At 34.1% G+C, this 21,514-nt stretch overlaps 2 protein-coding genes across 2 annotated transcripts in view; both read right to left on the minus strand.

The window, feature by feature from the left end:
- The window catches only part of LOC136026655 (small ribosomal subunit protein uS9m-like), a 507,124-nt gene that overhangs the window by 186,486 nt on the left and 299,124 nt on the right, over window positions 1-21,514 (minus strand). The gene's annotated exons all lie outside the window — the stretch shown is intronic.
- Window positions 1-21,514, minus strand: part of LOC136026652 (DNA-directed RNA polymerase, mitochondrial-like) — a 122,368-nt gene that overhangs the window by 21,576 nt on the left and 79,278 nt on the right. The window contains exons 8-10 of the mRNA XM_065703388.1: window positions 19,588-20,363; window positions 11,775-11,898; window positions 9,674-9,898 (exon numbers count right to left, since the gene is read on the minus strand). Of these exons, the coding sequence (XP_065559460.1) occupies window positions 9,674-9,898; window positions 11,775-11,898; window positions 19,588-20,363 (1,125 nt within the window). The remainder of the gene's footprint in view (window positions 1-9,673; window positions 9,899-11,774; window positions 11,899-19,587; window positions 20,364-21,514) is intronic.

Raw genomic sequence — 21,514 nt, forward strand, 5'->3', positions numbered from 1 at the left:
CTCCTCGGTGCCTGCCTTCAAACTAATTGCTGTGTCATCTGCAAACAATATTGATGATTCATTGTCCGAAGGCATGCAGTTTGGAAGGTCATTTATGTGTATAAAAAAAGTAACAGCCCCAATACAGACCCTTGTGGAACCACTATATTTTCTAAAGGAAAAATATTAGATGACTCCTCGCCAACTTGGACTGTAAAACTTTTTTCTAATAAATAAGAGCTCTCTAAATCAAGAGCTAATACATGAATTCCTATATTTTCCGACTTCTCAAAAAGAATTGCATGTTCTATTGAATCAAAAGCTTTTTTGATGTAAAAAAAATATAGAGCTGCCGCCAAATAGCTATCATCAATAGCATCTGATAAGAAATTATGTAAAGCAGCTACTGCTTGCTCTGTTGACCTACCACGCGAACAGATTGGGAGAAAAAAAAATTATTCTTTACCAGAAATGAAGTAAATCTACTCTTTATTATTTTTTCAAAAACTTTAGAAACAGGTGATAAAATAGTAATAGGCCTATAATTATTTGGATTATCTTTATCACAAAAAGTAAAACCTTAGCTACTTTAAGACAAACTGGAAAAAAAATATCTTTTTTTCATGCAAGAATTAAAAATAAATAAAAGCGGCTGACACAGCACTTCAGCTAGTTCTTTAAACAGAGAAGTCGACATACCGTCATATCCTACCAAAAATCCGTTTTTCAAACTAGTAACAGCTCTTTACAATTCCAAGGACTGGATAGGGTACATAAATATAGTCTTATCTACTTTATTTGGAATATATTGTCTATGATTTTGTGTTCCAGCAGAAATTTGATTCCCCAGATCACGTCCAATTTTCCTAAAATGGCTAGCAAATGCTTCTGCCATTAATATCTCATCCGTTATTTTAACTCCTTCATTAGTTGTAATGTGGGATGGACTATTTCTTGTTTTGACATTATTAATTCTTTCATTTATTATTTTCCATGTTTTCCGCGGTGAATCGCATTCACAAATTTTTTTTATAATATCCTGCTTCTGCCTCTCTGAGAACAAAAGTTAACCGATTTTCATACTTTTTAAAGTTTTCCATACTAATTTCATTTGGATACTGCATCTTCACCTTATATAATCTGTCTTTTTCTTTTATACTATTTAACAAGCTTTGAGTAACCCATGGCTTAAGAGGTAAATCCTGACTTTTTCATAATTCCAAAGGACATACTCGGTCAAATATTTGGTTAAACTTGCAATAAAATAAAACAATTGACTGATTCGGGTCTTCAATACTTAACAGATCACTCCAATCTACGGCTCTTATTTTTATCTCATCTATTTTTTTCTGGTTAATTACCCTCTTATAGCTTTTATTTTGTCTCTTTTAACGCTCCATTCCTGATCCAGAGAAGTCAGAAACAACAGCACAATGGTAAGACGTATCATTTAAAATAATATGGGCATTAAAGATATTTTCTGATGTGTAAATGTTATCAATACGAGTTGCATGGCTATCACAAATTCTTGACGGTAGTAAGTAAGTAGGTAGAAAACCATGCAAAAACGAAATATTCGAAAATTCCAATCACTTATTAGATATCAAAGCATTATGACGCATTAAATCAACATTCAAATCTACCATTACATAAACTGGATGATTTTGTTGGGTGAGAGCATTTAACAATGACTCATATTGCCTTAAAAACTCTTGAAGACTAGGCGATGGTGGCTGATATACTACAATTACCAAAAATGTATTTCTTCAAAAATTCACTTCTACTGCACAATTCTCCAATAGTATCTCAGCATTCCAAATCATAAATTTATTTCGTAAAGAAGATGTAAAATCATCTCGTATAAAAAAACCTACTCCTTCCCTCCTAAACTGTTTGCGATTAACACCAAAAAATCGATAATTCTCATAACCTTGAAATGAATTATATTCATCAAAAAATGTTTCACAAATTCCTAACACATCTGCTGAAGATACTTAAAAAAAAATCATGCAAAAGATTTAGGCTGCTATTTACTCCTCTACAATTCCAAATGACTTTCGTTTTATATGATTATTTAAAGGTGGAAGATCATGAATACATAAATATTTATTTTTAGATGCAATATAAGGAAATGACAAATCTTGATATTGTGACGAAAATTCATGGAAATATTTATTTATATCAAGAAGATATTTTTCCAGTTCCTCCAACCTACCAGCAGGAATTTGTAAAATATTCAAATCATCCATAATCCAAATTCAATAATAATTCCGTGTCCAATCTCAGTGAGCCGATGTAAATACAAAAAGAGGAAAGAAAAGTAAAAAGAAGAGAAAAAAGACGAGTGTTTCGAAAATAAGAACAAAGAAAAACAAAATAGAAATAATACCAACAACAACAAAAAAGAAAATGAAAAAAAGAAGAACATAATCTCTTCTTGCCTTCTTATTTGTTTCCATTATTCGTATTATCATATGAAGACGACCGTAATTTAACACGGATACATGAGTTAGATCATAAACCAACTACAGTCATGAATTCAATAAATAAATCACAAATACTCATGATAAACTATAAATCCACTAAAAAATACTTAACGACTAGTTCAATCTATTTCTCATACATGTATCTCACTTACAGGACTTTATACCGCTAAAGCTTTACTTTTTCTTCATTATCAATTAAGCATAATACAGGTGGGACCACTGAGGGGATCCAAGCACTAATTCCCTTTTCTCTAAATTCTTTCTGATTAATTCTAAGGGAATTGCAAATGTCAGGAACTCCTTTTGTTACATAATCTGTTATATAGATATAAGGGGATTCACGTCCGGCTACTCTTCTGAAGGGGTTGTCATGTAGTTTCTTGTTTTCCTGAAGCATACAGAATTTGTCCTTATCATCATGAAGCCGGATTTTGATAAATCGATCTGTATACTCAAGTAGCTCAAATTTAGTCTTAATTCCAAGGTGAAAAAGTAAGGTAAGAACATGGTCCTTAGCCCTTGATTTAGATTCACTTTTAATGTTCCAAATATTAACATTCCTTCTTCTATTCATGTTTTCTACCACAAGGATTCTAGATGCTAATTCACCCAAACCAGGCTCCTATTCAATTTGGTTTCATAATGCCGACATTTCCGGCTTGTTACTAGCTAATTCATTTTCGTGGGCCGTTCTTGCTAATTCGAGATCTTCAACGCGAGATTTTAGGGACTCTAAACCAGGTTTAATGTCAACGATTTTCATTTCCATTTCAACGATTCGATCCCACCTTCTTGCACTTTCCCCTTTTTGGCCCATATTTACAGCGACTGGTGTGAAATATATCCGATCGGTATATTTTAAGTATGCCAAGTTTTTACTGAAATTGCCACTTTGGATTAGAAATACTCATGTTGTGAAAAAATATAGCCTCACAGAACCAGTTCAGCGGGTAAAAGATCGGCGTGATCTGTTTGCGGTGGGCTTGGATGCTAATCATAGTTTATACCTTGCTATGGTGTAATTTAGTTTGTGGTGCCTTATGTGCTGCATATATTTAGTTAATGTGGACTTGTTGGTTTATGTATTTAGGCTAACTTGGATTTGCTGTTTTTTCTTGCTTTCTTGTTTGTTTTCTATCTTTCTTCCTTTTTTTTATTATTTTATACTCCATTTAAGACAATCTTTTGTTTTTGTCCTACAAATGTAAAATAAATTTATCATCTTCATCATCATTTTTATTTCTAAAACATCATTTTTAGTGGCTTTGTCTATTTCAAGGATTTTATCTAACTTTGAGATATTATTAGTCGACTCCGTGGATCCTCTTGAATCCTCTAAATTACTTTGTCTTGATCACTTCCCGCTTTTTTTAACCATATTTATACGCAATAACATTTACAATTTTCAAAAAAAGATAAACGAACGACCAAGATAATTCACATCCAATTTTGTAGAGCACTCGCAAAAATGATGCTACTGCTCCGAATTCACTGAAAAAAAGATATTTAATTGTCAGAGTTAATCCAGCTGAAAATTGTGTAGTGCAAATAGAGATGTTCACTGAATGAAAGTTAGTTCAGAACTATGAACTAATTAATGCATTCGTGCATTGCAGGGTATTTTTTTTTTTGCTATACTCCACATTTGTCATTTTTGTACATGAAGTGGGTCAAAAATAAATTATTGTTATTATTATTATTATTCCGTTTAGTGCCATATGTTTTTGACTTCTTTTTTCGTTTTTTTTTTTGTTCAATTTGGCTCCCATTACTACCAAAACTACATAATAGCATATGAAAACTTCTGGTTCTTAACTTTTTTTTTAGTTTTTCAGCCACGTTTTTTTCCAAAATTTGGTCCAGCTACTACCAAAAAATTCATAATTGGGTCGAGCTTTTTTTATTAAAAAATTGAGTTCAAAATTTTTTCGTAATTTTTTAGAAATATACGGTTATACAGTTTGCACTTAATATACAGTTTGCACTTAGCCAATTCAAACAACCAAATTTCACTTTCCCTTCCATTGCTATTTTTAGCTAAAAGGAACATTTCAATATACGATTTATACACGGTTGGCACATTCAAAACACGGTCAATACACAGTTAGCTTTTCTACCTGGTTTTCAAGTTTGTTTTATAATAGCGCACCGGTCTCGAGATATAAAATTAATGAGCTGTTGGAAATAGTCAAGATTAAAAATGAGATTTTTTTTCCGTTTTCGGATTATGACTAAATTAAGGATGTGTAAGGTGGAAAGCCTTTGATGAAACTACCGAAGAGGTGGAAGATTCAGCCAGACGGTATGATAGTAAAACACTATACTGTCATGTTAAAAAATTGAAAAAAAAAACCCAGTCAATCTGAACCTGCCCGACTTATAAATAGAAACGAGGCCAAAATTAATATATTAAATTTAATTTATCAAAGGTGGAAAATTTATGCAATAAATTTACAAGATTATTACGGTTCTGAATGAATTTTTAGAAAAATATGATTAAAATACCACAAAACGTACATGGACTTTGCGAATGAGGCTGGGAAAATTATTTCCATGAAATTTAAGGAAAATGTAACACAGGTAGAGTTTTTTAAAGGAGAGGAATATACCTTGCGAAACGTTTCACATTAGTGCAACATTAAGCAAAATACAGGTACGTTTCTTTAGGGGGTTTAAGGCCCTGGCCCTCCTTCAAAATTATCAAAACTTTTGTGATTCGTAACAATTATTCCTTATACTTGTCTTTTTTTCTCTTTCGAAAGATTTGCCCCTCTCTCACCAAAAAATCCTGTTTATGCACCTCATGAAAAAATATTACGTGTGTCTTCCTAGAACTATACTACTAATAGAATCCGTTTCATAAAAAAAAAAAAAAATTAGATGATCTTGAGATTTCACAATTCCTTTTTACATCAGAATTAAATAAAAAAAACAAGTTTTTTCAACTGAAAGTAAGGAGTGACATCAAAACTTAAAACGCACAGAAATTACTTTGTATATGAAAGAGGCTGCTTCCTCATCAACGCCCCGCTCTTTACGCTAAAGTTTGACTCTTTCTCTCAATTCTTCTTTCTAAAACAGTAAAAAAACTTTAGCGTAAAGAGCGGGGCGTTGATGAGGAAGCAGCCTCTTTCATATACAAAGTAATTTCTGTGCGTTTTAAGTTTTGATGTCACTCCTTACTTTCAGTTGAAAAAACTTGTTTTTTTTATTTAATTTCTGAACGTTTTTGAATCAATGCATGTTTTGATTTTGGCTCTCCGCAGAGGAATGATCAAAACGAAATTTGCATATTTTTTTTTTTGGCTCAATGGCTTTCTCATAATTTTGATCGAATGATTTTGAGAAAAAAAGAGCGGGGGACGAAGCCTAGTTGCCCCCCGATTTTTTGGTTAATTAAAAAGGCAATTAGAACTTTTAATTTTTTACGAATCTTTTTATTGGTAAAAGATTTACGTAACTTATAAATTAGCTTACGTAAAGAACTTTTGTATTCTCATGTTTTTATTACATATATGAGGGGATTCGCCCCATCGTCAGTACCTCGCTCTTTACACGAAAGCTTAAATTTTATCCCAATTCATTAAGAATGACCCCCTGAATCACAAAAGCCGTAGAATAAGTAGTTGAAATTACCGAAAATACTTTAGCGTAAAGAGCGAGGTATTAGAAGGAGGTGAGCCCCTCATATGGGTAATAATTTCTGTTTGTTTTAAGTTTTATTGCTGTTCCTTACTTCCAGCTGAAAAAGCTTTTTCAGTTTTATTTTTTAATTGTTTTTTTTTTAATAATGCTAGTAAATCCTGCTCTCCCTTCATGGAAATTTTCTTCTCCCATTACAAATTCTCGAAGGAAAGTTCCCCCAGCATATCCCCCTCTTCTCAACCCCTCCCCCAAACCAAAAAAATCCTCCTGAAAACGCCTGTATACTTCCCAATAACCATTACAATATGTAAGCACAGGTCAAAGTTTGTAACTTGTTGCCCCTCCCACGGGGACTGTGGGGGAGTAAGTCGTCCCCAAAGACATAGTTATAAGGTTTTTTGACTACGCTGAATAAAATGGCTATCTCAGAATTTTGATCCGTTGACTTTGGGAAAATAATTAGCGTGGGAGGGGGCCTAGGTGCCCTCCAATTTTTTTGGTCACTTAAAAAGGGCACTAGAACTTTTCATTTCCGTTAGAATGAGCCCTCTTGCAACATTCTAGGACAACTGGGTCGATACGATCACCCCTGGGGAAAAGAAAAAAAAAAACAAAAAACAAAAAAACAAAAAAACAAATAAACACGCATCCGTGATCTGCCTTCTGGCAAAAAATGCAAAATTCCACATTTTTGTAGATAGGAGCTCGAAACTTCTACAGTAGGGTTCTCTGATACGCTGAATCTGATGGTGTGATTTTCGTTAAGATTCTATGACTTTTAGGGGGCGTTTCCCCCTATTTTCTAAAATAACGCAAATTTTCTCAGGCTCGTAACTTTTGATGGGTAAGACTAAACTTGATGAAACTTATATATTTAAAACCAGCATTAAAATGCGATTCTTTTGATGTAGCTATTGGTATCAAAATTCCATTTTTTAGAGTTTTGGTTACTATTGAGCCGGGTCGCTCCTTACTACAGTTCGTTACCACGAACTGTTTGATTTGATCAAACGTTATTTATTCTAGACAATTCACAAATCTATGAAGTAAAAAAGGTATATCTACAATTTTCACTCATTGATTTTATGAGACACAAGTTTACATTCGTTTTCGATTTCTAGCAGTTTTTACGCAACCTTGTTGACACTTCCAACCCTGTATGAAGAGTAGGGATGCGCACTAGACTTCGAATCATATCAAACACACACATAATAAATTCTTCGGGAATAACTACCCCAAAGGAAACATCAAAGGAAATAGGATGTCCTAAGACATATTGAGATGCAGCTGCAAAACAGAGACAAAATCTCAATACCCCGCTTCAAACCGGTTTTCAAGACATCTCGGCAACCAGATCAAGAGATGCCACCACTAATGATGCGGCAAAAGATAACTGACGACTCATCCTGGATACCCTAAGCACCTCTGGACGCCCAGGAGAATCTCAGATCAGGTAATTTTTACATAGGAGTAACGTTTCTGAATTCTCGTTCGAATTTGATTGGCATATGATTCTGTTTAGTGGTAATGTTTTGCCTTGGTGATTAATTTTAATAACTTCTTGATTAATATTTCTTGCAATGAAATCGACCATGTGATTATAGATTAAGCAGAAATTTTTGAAATTGTTTGTTCGTAGAAAATTGATGTAAATATATTTGGTAGACATTTTATTGTTTCTTACCAAATACACTTTGATAATAAATGCAGGATGAAATTCTAAGAAAAATTCAGCAAAACTATGTTGAAGGTAATGTAAATTAAACTGACAATAAGAGATTACTACACAACGTGTAGGGTTAAAAGTATATTCTTCCTTACCAAGTACACCTAGACAAGAGATACAGAATGAGATTCAGAGAAAATTAAGTAAAACCACAGTTAAGGGAAGGTATGAAAACTACAGGAAATTTGAAAAGTTGAGAAAATCAATAAAATTCAATATTAATTAATAATAATTACATATTTTATAGATTTACTCGGACAAAATAAAAAGTATTAGAAGGGAAGGAAACAATCTTGCAATGCGAGTCTGCATTCCCTGCATTACAAAGAGTCGATATGGTCAGTTCAGATATGGTTCAGCTGGTCAGTTCTGATCTCGATCTTTAATCACTTTAAGCCAACTCTTTCAACAGCCCGAATTAAAAAGACTGAACGCTGATATTCCAAAAGTCTGGACACATCTAATTTTGATAAGAATTAAACTCCTCTTAGAAAGCTTTAAAGATAACAGTCAGGGGGATACTTCTGCTTTACTTGTTATTGGAGAGGGGGATACTTCTTCCACTTGTCGACCGGTCACTGGACCACTCTTAATAAAGGTGAACAGTGAAAAGTAGGTCATAACAAGTAACTATCGTCTTTTAGACTCTAGTAGGCGGTCACACTGAGAATGTACTCAGAAGCATATGCTTGTATAAAAACCAACAAAAACTTCAGGTAAAAACACAATTTACGTGATTCATGGAGGGGGGGCTCAAGAGCTTCAAAATTTGAAAAGAGAGAGGTGGCCCATTCTTCCTCAGGGAATGAGGTCAAAATATTGATCTGAAAAAACCTGAAATTCATCAGTTAATTTAAAGTCATGAGTATCATCAATTGAATTTTGGAATAACAGAAATTAGCAAGAAACATTTTGTATAAGTGACCTGGGTTCGCGTTTCAAATTTAACTAATGCTCCTAAATTCGGAACCGTTCTGACAGCATTCCGTTAGAGACACATTTCTTCTGACTGATTTTTTTGCTACTTATTTTGTTACTAATTTATTTTTACTTAATTAGGAAACACATTCGAAAATACTCTTGGGAAATACCAAACCGTGAAATTCGAAGGGATTGGGTTTCCCCTATATAAGGACGGCTCCAAAATTCCAAATACCAACCCCTATAAAACATTACTTTGATTATAAATGAAAAACAAAGCAGATTTTTTCCTAGTCTTTCTTATTTCTTCCATAAAAAGGCTCCTAGCAAAAATTAAAAGCGCTTGAAAAGCAGTGTAACAAAAAAAATACCTTGTGCAATCGATCAGCTCAGATACAGGAAACATTCTGACCCTATTGAGCAAAAGCGATAAATACGAGTCGCTAATCTTACTAGTTTTTAATACGTTTAGAAAGCTTTAATAAACTTTCTTGATAAGCTTAACAAAGCTTAAAACGTTAACGATTCATAAAACATAAGCACACCCGACGGTGCCGATGCACAAAATCTACAGTATTTATATGGACGTTCAGTTTCCAAGTTGTTTCCTTTTAATTTCCATGTTTTCTTTATACCAAAGTTTCGGTTGAACTCCTATGTCTACCGCTTGACATCCCCACTTTTCTCTTCTTTATTTCTTTGTGGCATATAAATAAATTTTACAAGCCTACTGCTTTCTCCTATTTTAAATAAATTAAAATATGCACATTTTAAAAGATATTCCTTAGCCAAACAGTATCCGCAGCAAGTCAACAATGCCCCCCTCCACCCCTTATGGGCAACCATGCAGGGACGTCCTGGTTCCCACTGAATCGCCAAAAACACGATTTTACTTAGATCTAAAAAAAGAGCTTACATGGTTTGCTATGGATAACGTGAAAAGAGTGCTACACCACAGGCTCAAAAGTTCTGACTTCCTTTGTTTGTATAGCATATGCTCTCTATAAATGGTATGTCGCTCTGTAGCTGTAGTAGCAGATGAAATGTCTCCAGTTGGCGGAACTAATGTAGATGGGTGAAGGGCTATTCCAAGAGACTCATCACCTTTCTGGTTGAAAATGTCGATCACAAAATCCAGAATCTAGAAAAGTAAATACTATTATTTGTTCTACTACTTTACAACTCTGGTATTTTAGAGTTACTTCATAGATCTACAAATCCTACTAAACTTGTAATCGGCACAAATTCCTGAGCAAAGTCATTCGTTCTGATAAACTTATTTTTCATTCATACGCTTCAAAATACAGGATGCATAAGAGCATAGATAGAGCTTCAAAATAAAGAACAAGTAAAGCCAGATAATTGTGATTCGGCGCAAGAATAACATGTTTCTGGAAGTTCGAAGATAAATATTTTGTTTTTCATTTTCCATAATTAATTAAATCTATTTTCCCCCTGATATTTCCAAAAGCCTGTTTTATTGAGAAACTGTCATTCCAAATCATTCCTCATCACTCCCACTTTAACTATAATGACGTTAGCGTGATAGTTAACGTCGTTGATTGACCTTAATTATAGTTAATTCAAAAGGAATGGGTAGACTTTTCTTGTTTTACAAAGGAATTATTCCTTCCCCGTCTAATTAAGTTAAGCAATTATAGAGACTTACTACTGCAGCAAGTCCAACAGGTGTCACTTCCAGGGGCGGAACCAGGAGTGAGTGGTCCCCAAAGTTTCTATGACACCCTCATTCCTTTTTTTTACTGTTTTCTAAATAAACTTGTCAATTTCGTCAATTGTTGGCACCCTTGTCCCATTGGACCCCCCCTCCAAGATTGTGTTCTAGATCCGCCTTTGGCCACTCCTCAAAGGTACTCTAGAGCCCTGCTTGCAGTCACAGTTCTCGTTAGACAAACTCGTGAGAGGTTAACCATGATGCCATTATTGGGCAACGCAAGCAGGTTCCGAGGACAGGGGTTACGGAAGGATTTAATGACAGAGCAGAGATTCCAAACCATCTAACAACACCATAACAACTCCAACATTTAATACCTTCCCTATTTTCGCTAGGGCATTCATCAGGGCGAGTAACTGAGTATGGAGACAATCGAAATATTAATCTTATGAAATAGATTGCCCAATTCAAACACGGTTGAAAGAATGGGTAAATAAAAAAATTAACGAGCAATTTCAATTCAACACTTTACTTTACAAAGTGACAAAAATAATATAAAAATAAAATAAAAAATAATAACAATAGAAAAAAAGTATAGGGGCAACGAACTGTCAATACTGTTGGGAAAGAACAAACCGTGCCCCACATTTATTGATTTATTGTAGTAAACCAACAAATTAGGTAAAACTTCAATAAATACAATTTTCTTTAAAAGAATGCCATATTCACTAAATAATTTTAACTTTCTTTGAAACGTCGTGAATCAGATATGACATTGCAGAAAGTTGAAAAAGCAAGGGGACAACCTCCTTTAGGAATCTAAACATTAGAAGGTAGAAAAAAAAAGAAATAAAAACTGAAGTAAAAAACGCGAGGCTAATATATGAGAAAGGACACTAAAATGAACTTCATGGATCTTACTCTATTGCTTATCTTCAAGCTATTAGTCCAATCGCATTTAAAGGAATTCGAATAAGTCCAATCGCACTTAATGAATTGAAATAAATAAATGGAATTAGTACAATCACATTAAGGAATTAAAATAAATAACTGGAATTAGCCCAATCGCATTCAAGTAATTGAAATAAATAATTGGAATTAGTTCAATTGGATTCAAAAATTGGAATTGAAATATAAATTAAAGTTAAAAAAACGAGATATGCCAATCAATAAGGAATGAAACTGGAATAAATACCTCAGAGATCTTCTTCTGTTTTTTTTTTTTTTGTCTTCCTTTCAATTGGGGTATAATTTAAATGAAATTGACATATAATTAAAGTTAAAAACGAGAAATGACAGTATATGAGAAATGAAACTAGAATAAATACTTCATAAATCTTACCCTGTTATTTATCTTCCAACCTGTTAGTCCAATCGCATTTAAGGCATCCATATTGGGGTATAACTGATTTCTAGGAAGATGATTCAATCTATCAGCCCGAATGGTTGCTTCTGTTCTAAAACTCCTGCAAGTAATGGTAAAAAATGATAGGTCCTATGATTATAGAGAATAAAAATATTGTTAACAACTAGATAAAAAAATATCAGCAATAAAACAACCAAAAACAAAAAATCACCGAAGAAATGATTGACCACCAAGTGATTGACCACCACCGAGAATCACCAAGTGATTCTCAACCAATCTGGCATCAGACATATATTCTTCACTTCAATCTAAACACCCAAATTAATGAGCCCTGTCACCAGCAAATTTTTTTTCGACAAGTGACTCATGAACAAAAAATAATTCATCTGAATGATCACAGCTTTATGAGACAGTTTATAATACAGTATAATTAATAACATAATGCAATTCGTAAGGCAAAGCTAGATATGTCATAGACATCACGTTAAAGCTATATTAGGTATCACAACTGTGAAGTTGTTTAGAAGCTTTTTCAAACAGTTCGTGGTAACGAACTGTAGTAAGGAGCGACCCGGCTCAATAGTAAACGAAACTCTAAAAAACGGAATTTTGATGCTAAATATACATCAAAAGAATCAGATTTTCATGCTGATTTTAAATATATAAGTTTCATCAAATTTAGTCTTTGTCATCAAAAGTTACGAGCCAAAAAAATTTGCCTTATTTTAGAAAATAGGGGAAAACTTCCCCTAAAAGTAGCAGAATCTTAACGAAAATCACACCATTGCATTCGGCGTATCAGAGAACTCTATAGCAAAATTTTCAAGCTCCTATCTACAAAAATGTGGAATTTCGTATTTTTTGCCAGAAGACAAATCACGGGTGCGTGTTTATTTGTTTGTTTGTTTTGTTTTTTTTTTCCCAGGAGTCATCGTATCGACCAAGTGGTCCTAGAATGTCGCAAGAGGGCTCATTCTAACGGAAATGAAAAGTTCTAGTGCCCTTTTTAAGTGACCAAAAAAATTGGAGGGCACCTACGCCCGCTCCCACGCTCATTTTTTCTCCAAAGTCAACAGATCAAAATTTTGAGATAGCCATTTTGTTCCACATAGTCAAAAACCATAATAACTATGTCTTTGGGAATGACTTACTCCCCCACAGTCCCTGGGGGAGGGGCTGCAAGTTACCAACTTCGACCAGTGTTATATAATAATGGTTATTGGGAAGTGTACAGTCGTTTTCAGGGGATTTTTTTTGGTTTTGGGGGTTGGGTTGAGGGGAGGGGCTATGTGGGAGGATCTTTCCTTGGAGAAATATGTCATGGGGGAACAGAAATTCAATGAAAAGGGCGCAGGATTTTCTAAAATTACTATAAAAAAAAAACAATGAAAAAATAAACATGGAAAAGTTTTTTCAATTGAAAGTAAAGAGTAGCAATGAAACTTAAAACGAACAGAGATTATTACGCATATGAGGGGTTCTAAAAATACTTTAGCATAAAGAGCGAGGTATTTAGGAGGAGATAAATACCTCGCTCTTTATGCTACAGTATTTTTAGTAATTTCAACTATTTGTTCTACGGCCTTTCTGATTCAGGGGTCATTCTTAAAGACTTGGGACAAAACTTACGATTTAGTGTAAAGAACAAGGTATTAACGAGGGTACAAACCCCCTCATATACATAATAAAAATTAAAGAATATAAAAGTTTGTTACGTAAGTTAATTCTTAAGTTACGTATATTTTTTACTAATAAAAAAATTCGTTAAAAATTAAAATCTATAGTTGCCTTTTTATGTAGCCGAAAACTTGCATGGCAACTAGGCCTCCTTCCCCATCCCTTGTTTCTCAAAATCGTCTGATCAAAACTAAGAGAAAGCCATTTAGCCAAAAAAGGAATTAATATGCAAATTTCATTTTAAGAATTTATGTGTGGAGAGCCAAAATCAAACATGCATTAATTCAAAAACTTTCAGAAATTATATAAAAAAACTAGTTTTTTTAACTGAAAGTAAGGAGCGACATTAAAACTTAAAACGAACAGAAATTACTCCGTATATGAAATGGGTTGTCCCCTCCACAATCCCTCGTTCTTTACGCTAAAGTTTGACTCTTTGCCACAATTCTGCTTTTTAAAACAATTAAAAGCTTTAGCGTAAAGAGGGAGGGATTGCGGAGGGGACAACCCATTTCATATACGGAATAATTTCTGTTCGTTTTAAGTTTTAATGTCGCTCCTTACTTTCAGTTAAAAAAACTAGTTTTTTTATGTAATTTCATCATGGAATGGCTTTATCAAACCAGGGGTCAGGGAGTCAAAAATAGTTCTTAGTCCTTAGGATTAGAGTCTCCCAGCGGTAAGGGTTTAAAGTCAAAATTATAATTCGGGAGTCTAACTTACAATACTTATGAATCAGCAGAAGTAATCAAATTGTCATTTTTTTTCTGAAGAAAATCTAAATTAAGAAACACCCCTAAATAAATGTTAAAAGTACTAAAACTAATACTAAAAATTCAGGTTAGTCCATAGGTGCCCATCAGCTGGATTTTATGGGGGGGTGGCTTATCTGGTCTAATCAACACTTTTAATGCTGTATAATAGAAACCACCAAACAAAAATATCATAGGAAGCGCAATTGCACTGCCTAAGCAAAGAGTGATGTCGGCACAATGTATTATTTATTGGAGGTCAACCCCCCAGCTATTCCAACCATTTCTCCAAAAACACCCAGTCAAAATTATTAGATAGACATTTGGTTCAGCGTAGCTGAAGGGTCCAAAAATTATGTCTTTGGGGATGAAATACCCCCCCCCCCCCAGCCCTCCAGGCAAGGGTCATTCAGTTAGAAATTGGAAGGGCTATTGCCTTCTTTAAAAGTCAAAAGTGATTACAGGGAGACCAGCCCCCCCACCCATCATTGCCCCAAGCACTTCCAATAAACATTTTGAGAGCTATTTAGTCTGACGTAGTTTAAAAGTCTAGATATTATGTCTTTGAGGATGAGACCTCTCTCCCAGAGCCCTCAGGGCAAGTTATGTCCCAAAGGAATATAAGGTTTATTTTATTGAAAGTGTGGTCGTATAAATTTCAAATGGGGGGCTCATTGGATTGGAAATCGGAAGTTTTAGTGTCCTTTAAGAGTCAAATTTATCAGAGGGCAGATTTGCCCCCCCCCCATGTCATATTTTCCCCAGCTGCATCCAATAGAAATTTTGAGATAGCCATTTGTTCAAAAATAGTTCAATAGATCATATATAAAGTCCTTTGGAGTTGACACAGCCCCTTACGACCCGGGGGTAAGGGTTTCAAGTTACGCCCCAGAGGCATGCAATGCTTTTATAGAAGGGGTGATCTTGTGAACTTTAGAGGAGGTTCATTCGATTGGAAATATATAGCTCTAGTTCTATTTTAAGAGTCAAACGTGACGGAGGGAAAATACCCCCCACCCCTCCCTGACAACAACTTTTGCCCAAACAGGTTCAATTGAAAAGGCAAGAGAGTTATTTTGTAACCAATAGTTCAAAGAGCCTACAACAATGTCTTCAGTAATCTAATATAAGGAATATTTAGGCGGATGTTGAGCTAAATCAAAACAAACTATGAGCATGTGGACTTTCGAAAAGGTGACAAAGCAATATCTCAAGAACAACTTATATTATTAAGTCATACCTTAAGAGTAAGTTTTGGGGGGAACTTGAACTAGCCAGAAGGCACTAAGTGTTTACTTTTAATACTACCGTTCCAATTACTGTAACTAATGACGCTAAGAGCATTAAGGTGAAACTTCTACGGTGTTTAGAGGGGTTTCAATTAAAAGAAAAAAGTATGCATGCAGGTTTTCAAAAGGGCATATAAGCAATATGATAGGCAGCATCACTCAATAACAACTAGAAATATCGCTGAATCATTTAAAGGAGCTAATTCAAAACAAAATTAAAAGTTCTAGTGTCCTTTTTAAGAGTAAGAAGAGATTGGAGGACAATCAGCCCGTCTCTCAAGGCTATTGTTTCTAAATACATTCAGTCCAAAGTTTTAGACAACCATTTTGTTTCGGTGATTCAGCATACTAGAACGGTCCAATAACTATGTCTTTAGCAACTATGTCTATGTCTTATTGGCCATGTCAACCACCTCAAATTATGCAATTGGCTCATTATGCTATAAAACTAAATGCTACTTTAAAACTAAATAAAAGGCACTGTATTTATGGTTGTCAATAAGACACTCCATCAATACATCAAGAACGACTGGGAGTGTTAAGTTGCAGTTTTCGGGCCTCTTGCCATTGCTATTTCTCCAAATAAACAGCGTCAGTGTATCCAGGTTGGCAAAGAGCAAACATAAAATCTCTTGGGAATGATATTAAGTTTTATTTTTCAGGTCAACCTGAGGTGGTATAAAATTGAATTGAAAATACTATTTTTGTCATGATTAAAAATTGTTGAAAAAGTTTCTCTTAACATACAAATAGCAAGCCAAACTATGGATTCTTATAGAAAAAAAAAACTTAAAAAAATTATTTTTTTTCACGAAAAAGACCATGCCAATGAAAAACTAAAATAAATTAATTTTCCACAGAACAAGTTTTTCAAAGAAAAGTAAAGAGCTTCATTAAGCCAAAAATGGGCAGATATAAAAGTCAAGTAATCTTCCAAGCGTAAAACTACCACACGTCACTCAATAAATAAATGAAACTCAAAACAAACAAAAACAGAATAAATAGCCGTGTTTACTTAAAATTCGAAATTTGAAATTTAAGCTTTACTGAAAACAAAATACGTTTTAAATGTTTTCATTTTTTTTCATAAATAAATAAAAAAAACTAGGTCTTTAAGGAATAAATATCAGTATGTGTATATTAAAATGACAATCCACCGTTAGTCCTACAAATGTTAATTTTTGCTCGTTTTGAGTTTGACTTGTTCTAGCTATTTTTAACGTTTTGAGCTATTTATTCTAATTTCTGTTTGTTTTGAGTTTCATTTATTTACTGGTAGTGCTGTGTGGTAGTTCTACGCTTTGAAACTTATTTGACTTTATTTCTGCCATTTCTGGCATAAAAGAGCTCTTTACTTTTCTTTGAAAAACGCGTTTTGTGGGAAGTTTTTAAATTAAGACAAATACAAGGTAGTGTCATTAAGCCACAGGGAGGGGGGGCTGGATCCACCCTCCCCCCTCCCTAATGGGCGACAATGGGTTAGTATATAATAATATTAGTATATAGCTTTATTAATATACAAATTATTAAAAACTATTAAATAATTAATGATATTATTATTAATGATATTAAATGTTATTTGTAACACCAAACTGGCAAGAAAAAGCGAAGAAAAATGAAAAATCACCAAAAGAAGATAAAGAAATGAAGGAGAAAAAATAAAACCAGAATTAAAACAAGGAAATTTTTCAGACAATGAAATCGAAACAAAAGAGCACATATCTCGCCCAGACCTCCACCGGGACGTCTTCACTACTGATAATAAGTGGCAGTATTCACTACTGCCTTTTTAATGGAAAGAGAGAAGGTGACTGAATTAATAAAAAGAAATATAAATGAAATAAATTATTTAAGAGCGTAGATTCTATCATGGCTATTGAAGCAGCACGTCTATTATTTTGTTTGGATTCGAGGGTAAAAATTGAATATTGGTATGACTTAGGATATGCTAGATTTTACTAGTCTTTTTCTTGATTTGTCAAGCGACAATAGAGCTTTTCGTAAACGTGCTTGCAACAGTGTATATATACACATATATATATATATATATATATATATATATATATATATATATATATATATATATATATATATATATATTCTCCCCAATGAGAGAGGATTCAGTCCGGTTATGTCAATCACGTATCTAGGACTTGTGTTTATTCTTCCCACCAAGTTTTACAAGTTTTATCTGATCTCTCCACTCTTAGCGTTTTCCAAGATTTCCCATTTCCCCCTCCAACTCCCCCTAATATCACCGGATACGGTCGGGATTTAAAATAAGAGCTCTGAGTCACGAGATCCTTTTAAATATTAAATTTCATTAAGATCAGATCACCCGTTCGTAAGTTAAAAATACCTAATTTTTCTGATTTAACCGTCCCTCCCACTCCCCCCCCCCCAGATGTTCAAATCGGGGAAACGACAATTTATAATTTAATCTGGTCTGGTTCCTGATGCGCCTGCCACATTTCATCGTCCTAGCTTATCTGGAAGTGCCCAAACTAGCAAAATTGGGACAGACAGACAGATAAACTTGGTAAATACCAAGTGCCATAAAAAGCGAACCTGGTCACATTTGCTTCTGAAAAGTTAACGTGTGATTGTTAAAAATTGTGTTATTACTACTTACTGTGTTGTTACTGTTACTATGTATTGGTAGCGGATAGTAACCAAAAATTAAGTTTCCAGAGGTTTTCTCTCCAATCCCAACTCTACTTTCAGAATGGCTCTGCGTTTCAAGCTATAATATTTTTTGCAATTAAAAAAATATTAAATTTTGCATAATTGAAGTGAGCATTGGAAATGGAATCATTTTAAACGTTTAAGATTTATTGTTCTGCTAGGAATGACCAGTCTTTGACTGAAACAAAATGAGTCCAGTTCTCCAAAGAAATAAAATAAAAGATTATTAGAGACCAATCCCTTAGGTTATGAAATTTAGGTCTATTTTATGAATATTATGAATTTAAAACTTGTTATGAATGTAGTTTTACGTCAAATTATGACTGAAGTTCATGTTTATATTGCAAAATGACAAGATAAAATAATTTTCTTTGTCGTTCTTAGACACAGCCAAGAGATACCATTTTCAACCGCATATGGTTATGTGGTTGTCTCTATGTTACTACGTTTTATCATTCTGAATTAACCTTGACCATCGAGAAGAACTACAAAATGATCAAATCATCTTAAAATATGAAATCGTATAAAACAATACTAAAAAGAATATTTTGTTTATCAGAGTAACAATTTATATTCAAGAGAGTAGAAAGAAAAATTAGATTTAAAATATTAAAATACAAATTTTTAAATTTTAAAATTATCAAAAACTAAAAATAAATATTTTGCGTTTCAAAAACATGAAAAAAGCGGTTTTGACGTTAAATAGACAACTATTCGTGGTGTAAGCCAAAGCAACGGTAGCACCACCATTGGTGGAACATTCGCCTCGAAATACATATCTGTTGATATTGTGTCACTGTAAACGTCATCAATAAAGGGTGGACTTTGAGCTCAAAACACACAAAATATGTTACAAAACAGAAACACATCCTTGAACAAAGATGCTCAGGGCACCCTTGTACAGAATTTAGAGAGTTAAAAGTCGATCGAGTCCTTTGATGGTTCAACTTAAAAAACAAAAATAAAAAGCGAACTTGGTCAAGCCTGATTCTAAATTGTTTATATGTTATAATAAAAATTGTATTATTATAACTTAATTTGTTACTGTGTTATTACTATTAATGTTACTATGTGTTTTTAATAAACTAACAACCGAAAAGTATGCCAAGGTTTTATCACCAATCCCAACTCTATTTTCAGAACTACTCTACGTTTCAAACCATTACAGTTGCCTATGAATTATTATAATAGGTACCTATATAAGTTATTATATGACCATATAGTTACCTATATGAGTTATTGTAATATAAATATAGTTGATTATATATTATATAATTATTATATTGTTATTAATTAATTAATAACTAATAGTTGTTAATTAATGTAATATCTCCAATCCCATTTAAAATTTCAGAACTACTCTAGGGTTCAAACTATAATAGTTACCTGAAGAAAAGTGATTCCGACGTTAAATAGCCACCTGTCCGTGGTGTCAGCCAAGGCATAGGGGGCACCACCATTGGTAGAACATCCGCCTCGAAATTCAAATCTCTCGACATTGCGTCACTGTACAACGTCATCAATAAAGGGTGGACTTTAAGCTCCCGTAGATAGCGTTCTCCCTTCTGTCTATAAACTATATAAAAAGCAGGAACTAATTCAGAGGGCTCATTCGTGTGTCGCCTTGCATCAAATTTTATATCATCTAAAATCAATTTATAGAAATGTTCACCTAATTCAGTTATGATTGCATCAGGCCATGGTTTCGATTCCACACAAATATCAGGTCCTTCAAGGTTACTAAACTCTATTTCTTCCCAAATTTGTCGACAGTTACTTGCTGTGCCCACTTGGGGGTCTAAGAGTCGGTTGAAATACTTTATATGGAGTCGCTTCAGTTTATCATTTAATTTTGATGCTGTCTTTTGGTTCTTTGAAAAAAGCCGGAAATATCGGCGGCCTAGATCGTGGGCTAGAAAATTTAGTGGCGGGCTAAAACTGTTCGACCCAGATAATAGGTGATGCACCTGTTGTATAATAAGTTTAGTCACATCTGGTATAGGAACTGCACTGAGAAACGGGTATAATATGGCATTTTTTGCCTTGCTTCCAGTAGGATCTTCATTGCTATTGTATGCATATTTCATAAGACGTAGTTGTTTTCCAAGGGTCCCTTCGATTACTTCTGCCCAACTCTTTTCCAAATCATCCAAGATTTTTTTCTACAAGAAAAAAGATTTTTTTTTAAATACTAAGAGCATTTACAGCACTTAAGAGCATTGTTCCCGTACTATAAGATACTATTTATTCAAAAATCCCACAGGTCATAGCAACACACAAAATACAACTACAAATAAAGCCCGAAAAACAAAATACAACTTCCAATAATGCAACCAAGAGAAAACACGAGCTAAGAGCTCATATGGCACTTGTGACGAGGCAAGAAGAGCTAGGAGCCAAGAGATCATATGGTATGAGCTCTAACAAAATTCTAAGAATCAATAGATTGATTTAAAAGGAAAATCAGAGGAATAATACCGGTCAGGATTTAAAATAAGAGCTCTGAGTCACGATGTCCTTCTAAATATCAAAATTTATTAAGATCCGACCACCCACTCGTAAGCTATAAATACCTAATTTTTACTAATTTTTCCTCTCCCTTTAGCCCCCCAGATGGTCGAATCTGGGAAAACGACTTTATCAAGTCAAATTGTGCTGCTCCCTGACACGCCTACCAATTTTCATCGTCCCAACACGTCCAGAAGCACCAAACTCGCCAAATCACTGAACCCCTCCCCCAAACTCCCCCAAAGAGAGCAAGTCCAGCACGGTTCTGTCATTCACGTATCAAGGACATTTGCTTATTTTATCCACCAAGCTTCATCCTGATTCCTCCACTCCAAGTGTTTTCTAAGATCTCCCCCTCCAACTCCCCCCAATGTCAAAAGATCTGGTCGGGATTTGAAATAAGAGCTCTGAGACATAAATTCTTTCTAAATATCAATCTTCATTAAGATCCAATCACATTCGCAAGATAAAAATACCCCAATTTTAACGTTTTCCAAGAATTCCGGTTTCCCCCTCCAACTCCCCCAATGTCACAGGATCTGGTCGGAATTCAAAATTAGAGCTTTAAAGCACAAGATCCTTCTAAATATCAAATTTCATTAAGGTCTGGTCACCTTTTCGTAAGTTACAAATACCTCAATTTTCAAAATTAACCCCCCCCCCCAACTCCACCAAAGAGGGCAGATCCAGTCCAGTTATGTCAGTCACGTATCTTAGACAGGTTTCTATTCTTCCCATCCAGTTTCATCTTGATCTCACCACTTTAAGTATTTTCTAAGGTTTCCGGTCCCCCCCCCCCAATTAC

The sequence above is a fragment of the Artemia franciscana genome, chromosome 4, assembly GCF_032884065.1.
Source record: "Artemia franciscana chromosome 4, ASM3288406v1, whole genome shotgun sequence".
Lineage (NCBI taxonomy): Eukaryota > Metazoa > Arthropoda > Branchiopoda > Anostraca > Artemiidae > Artemia > Artemia franciscana.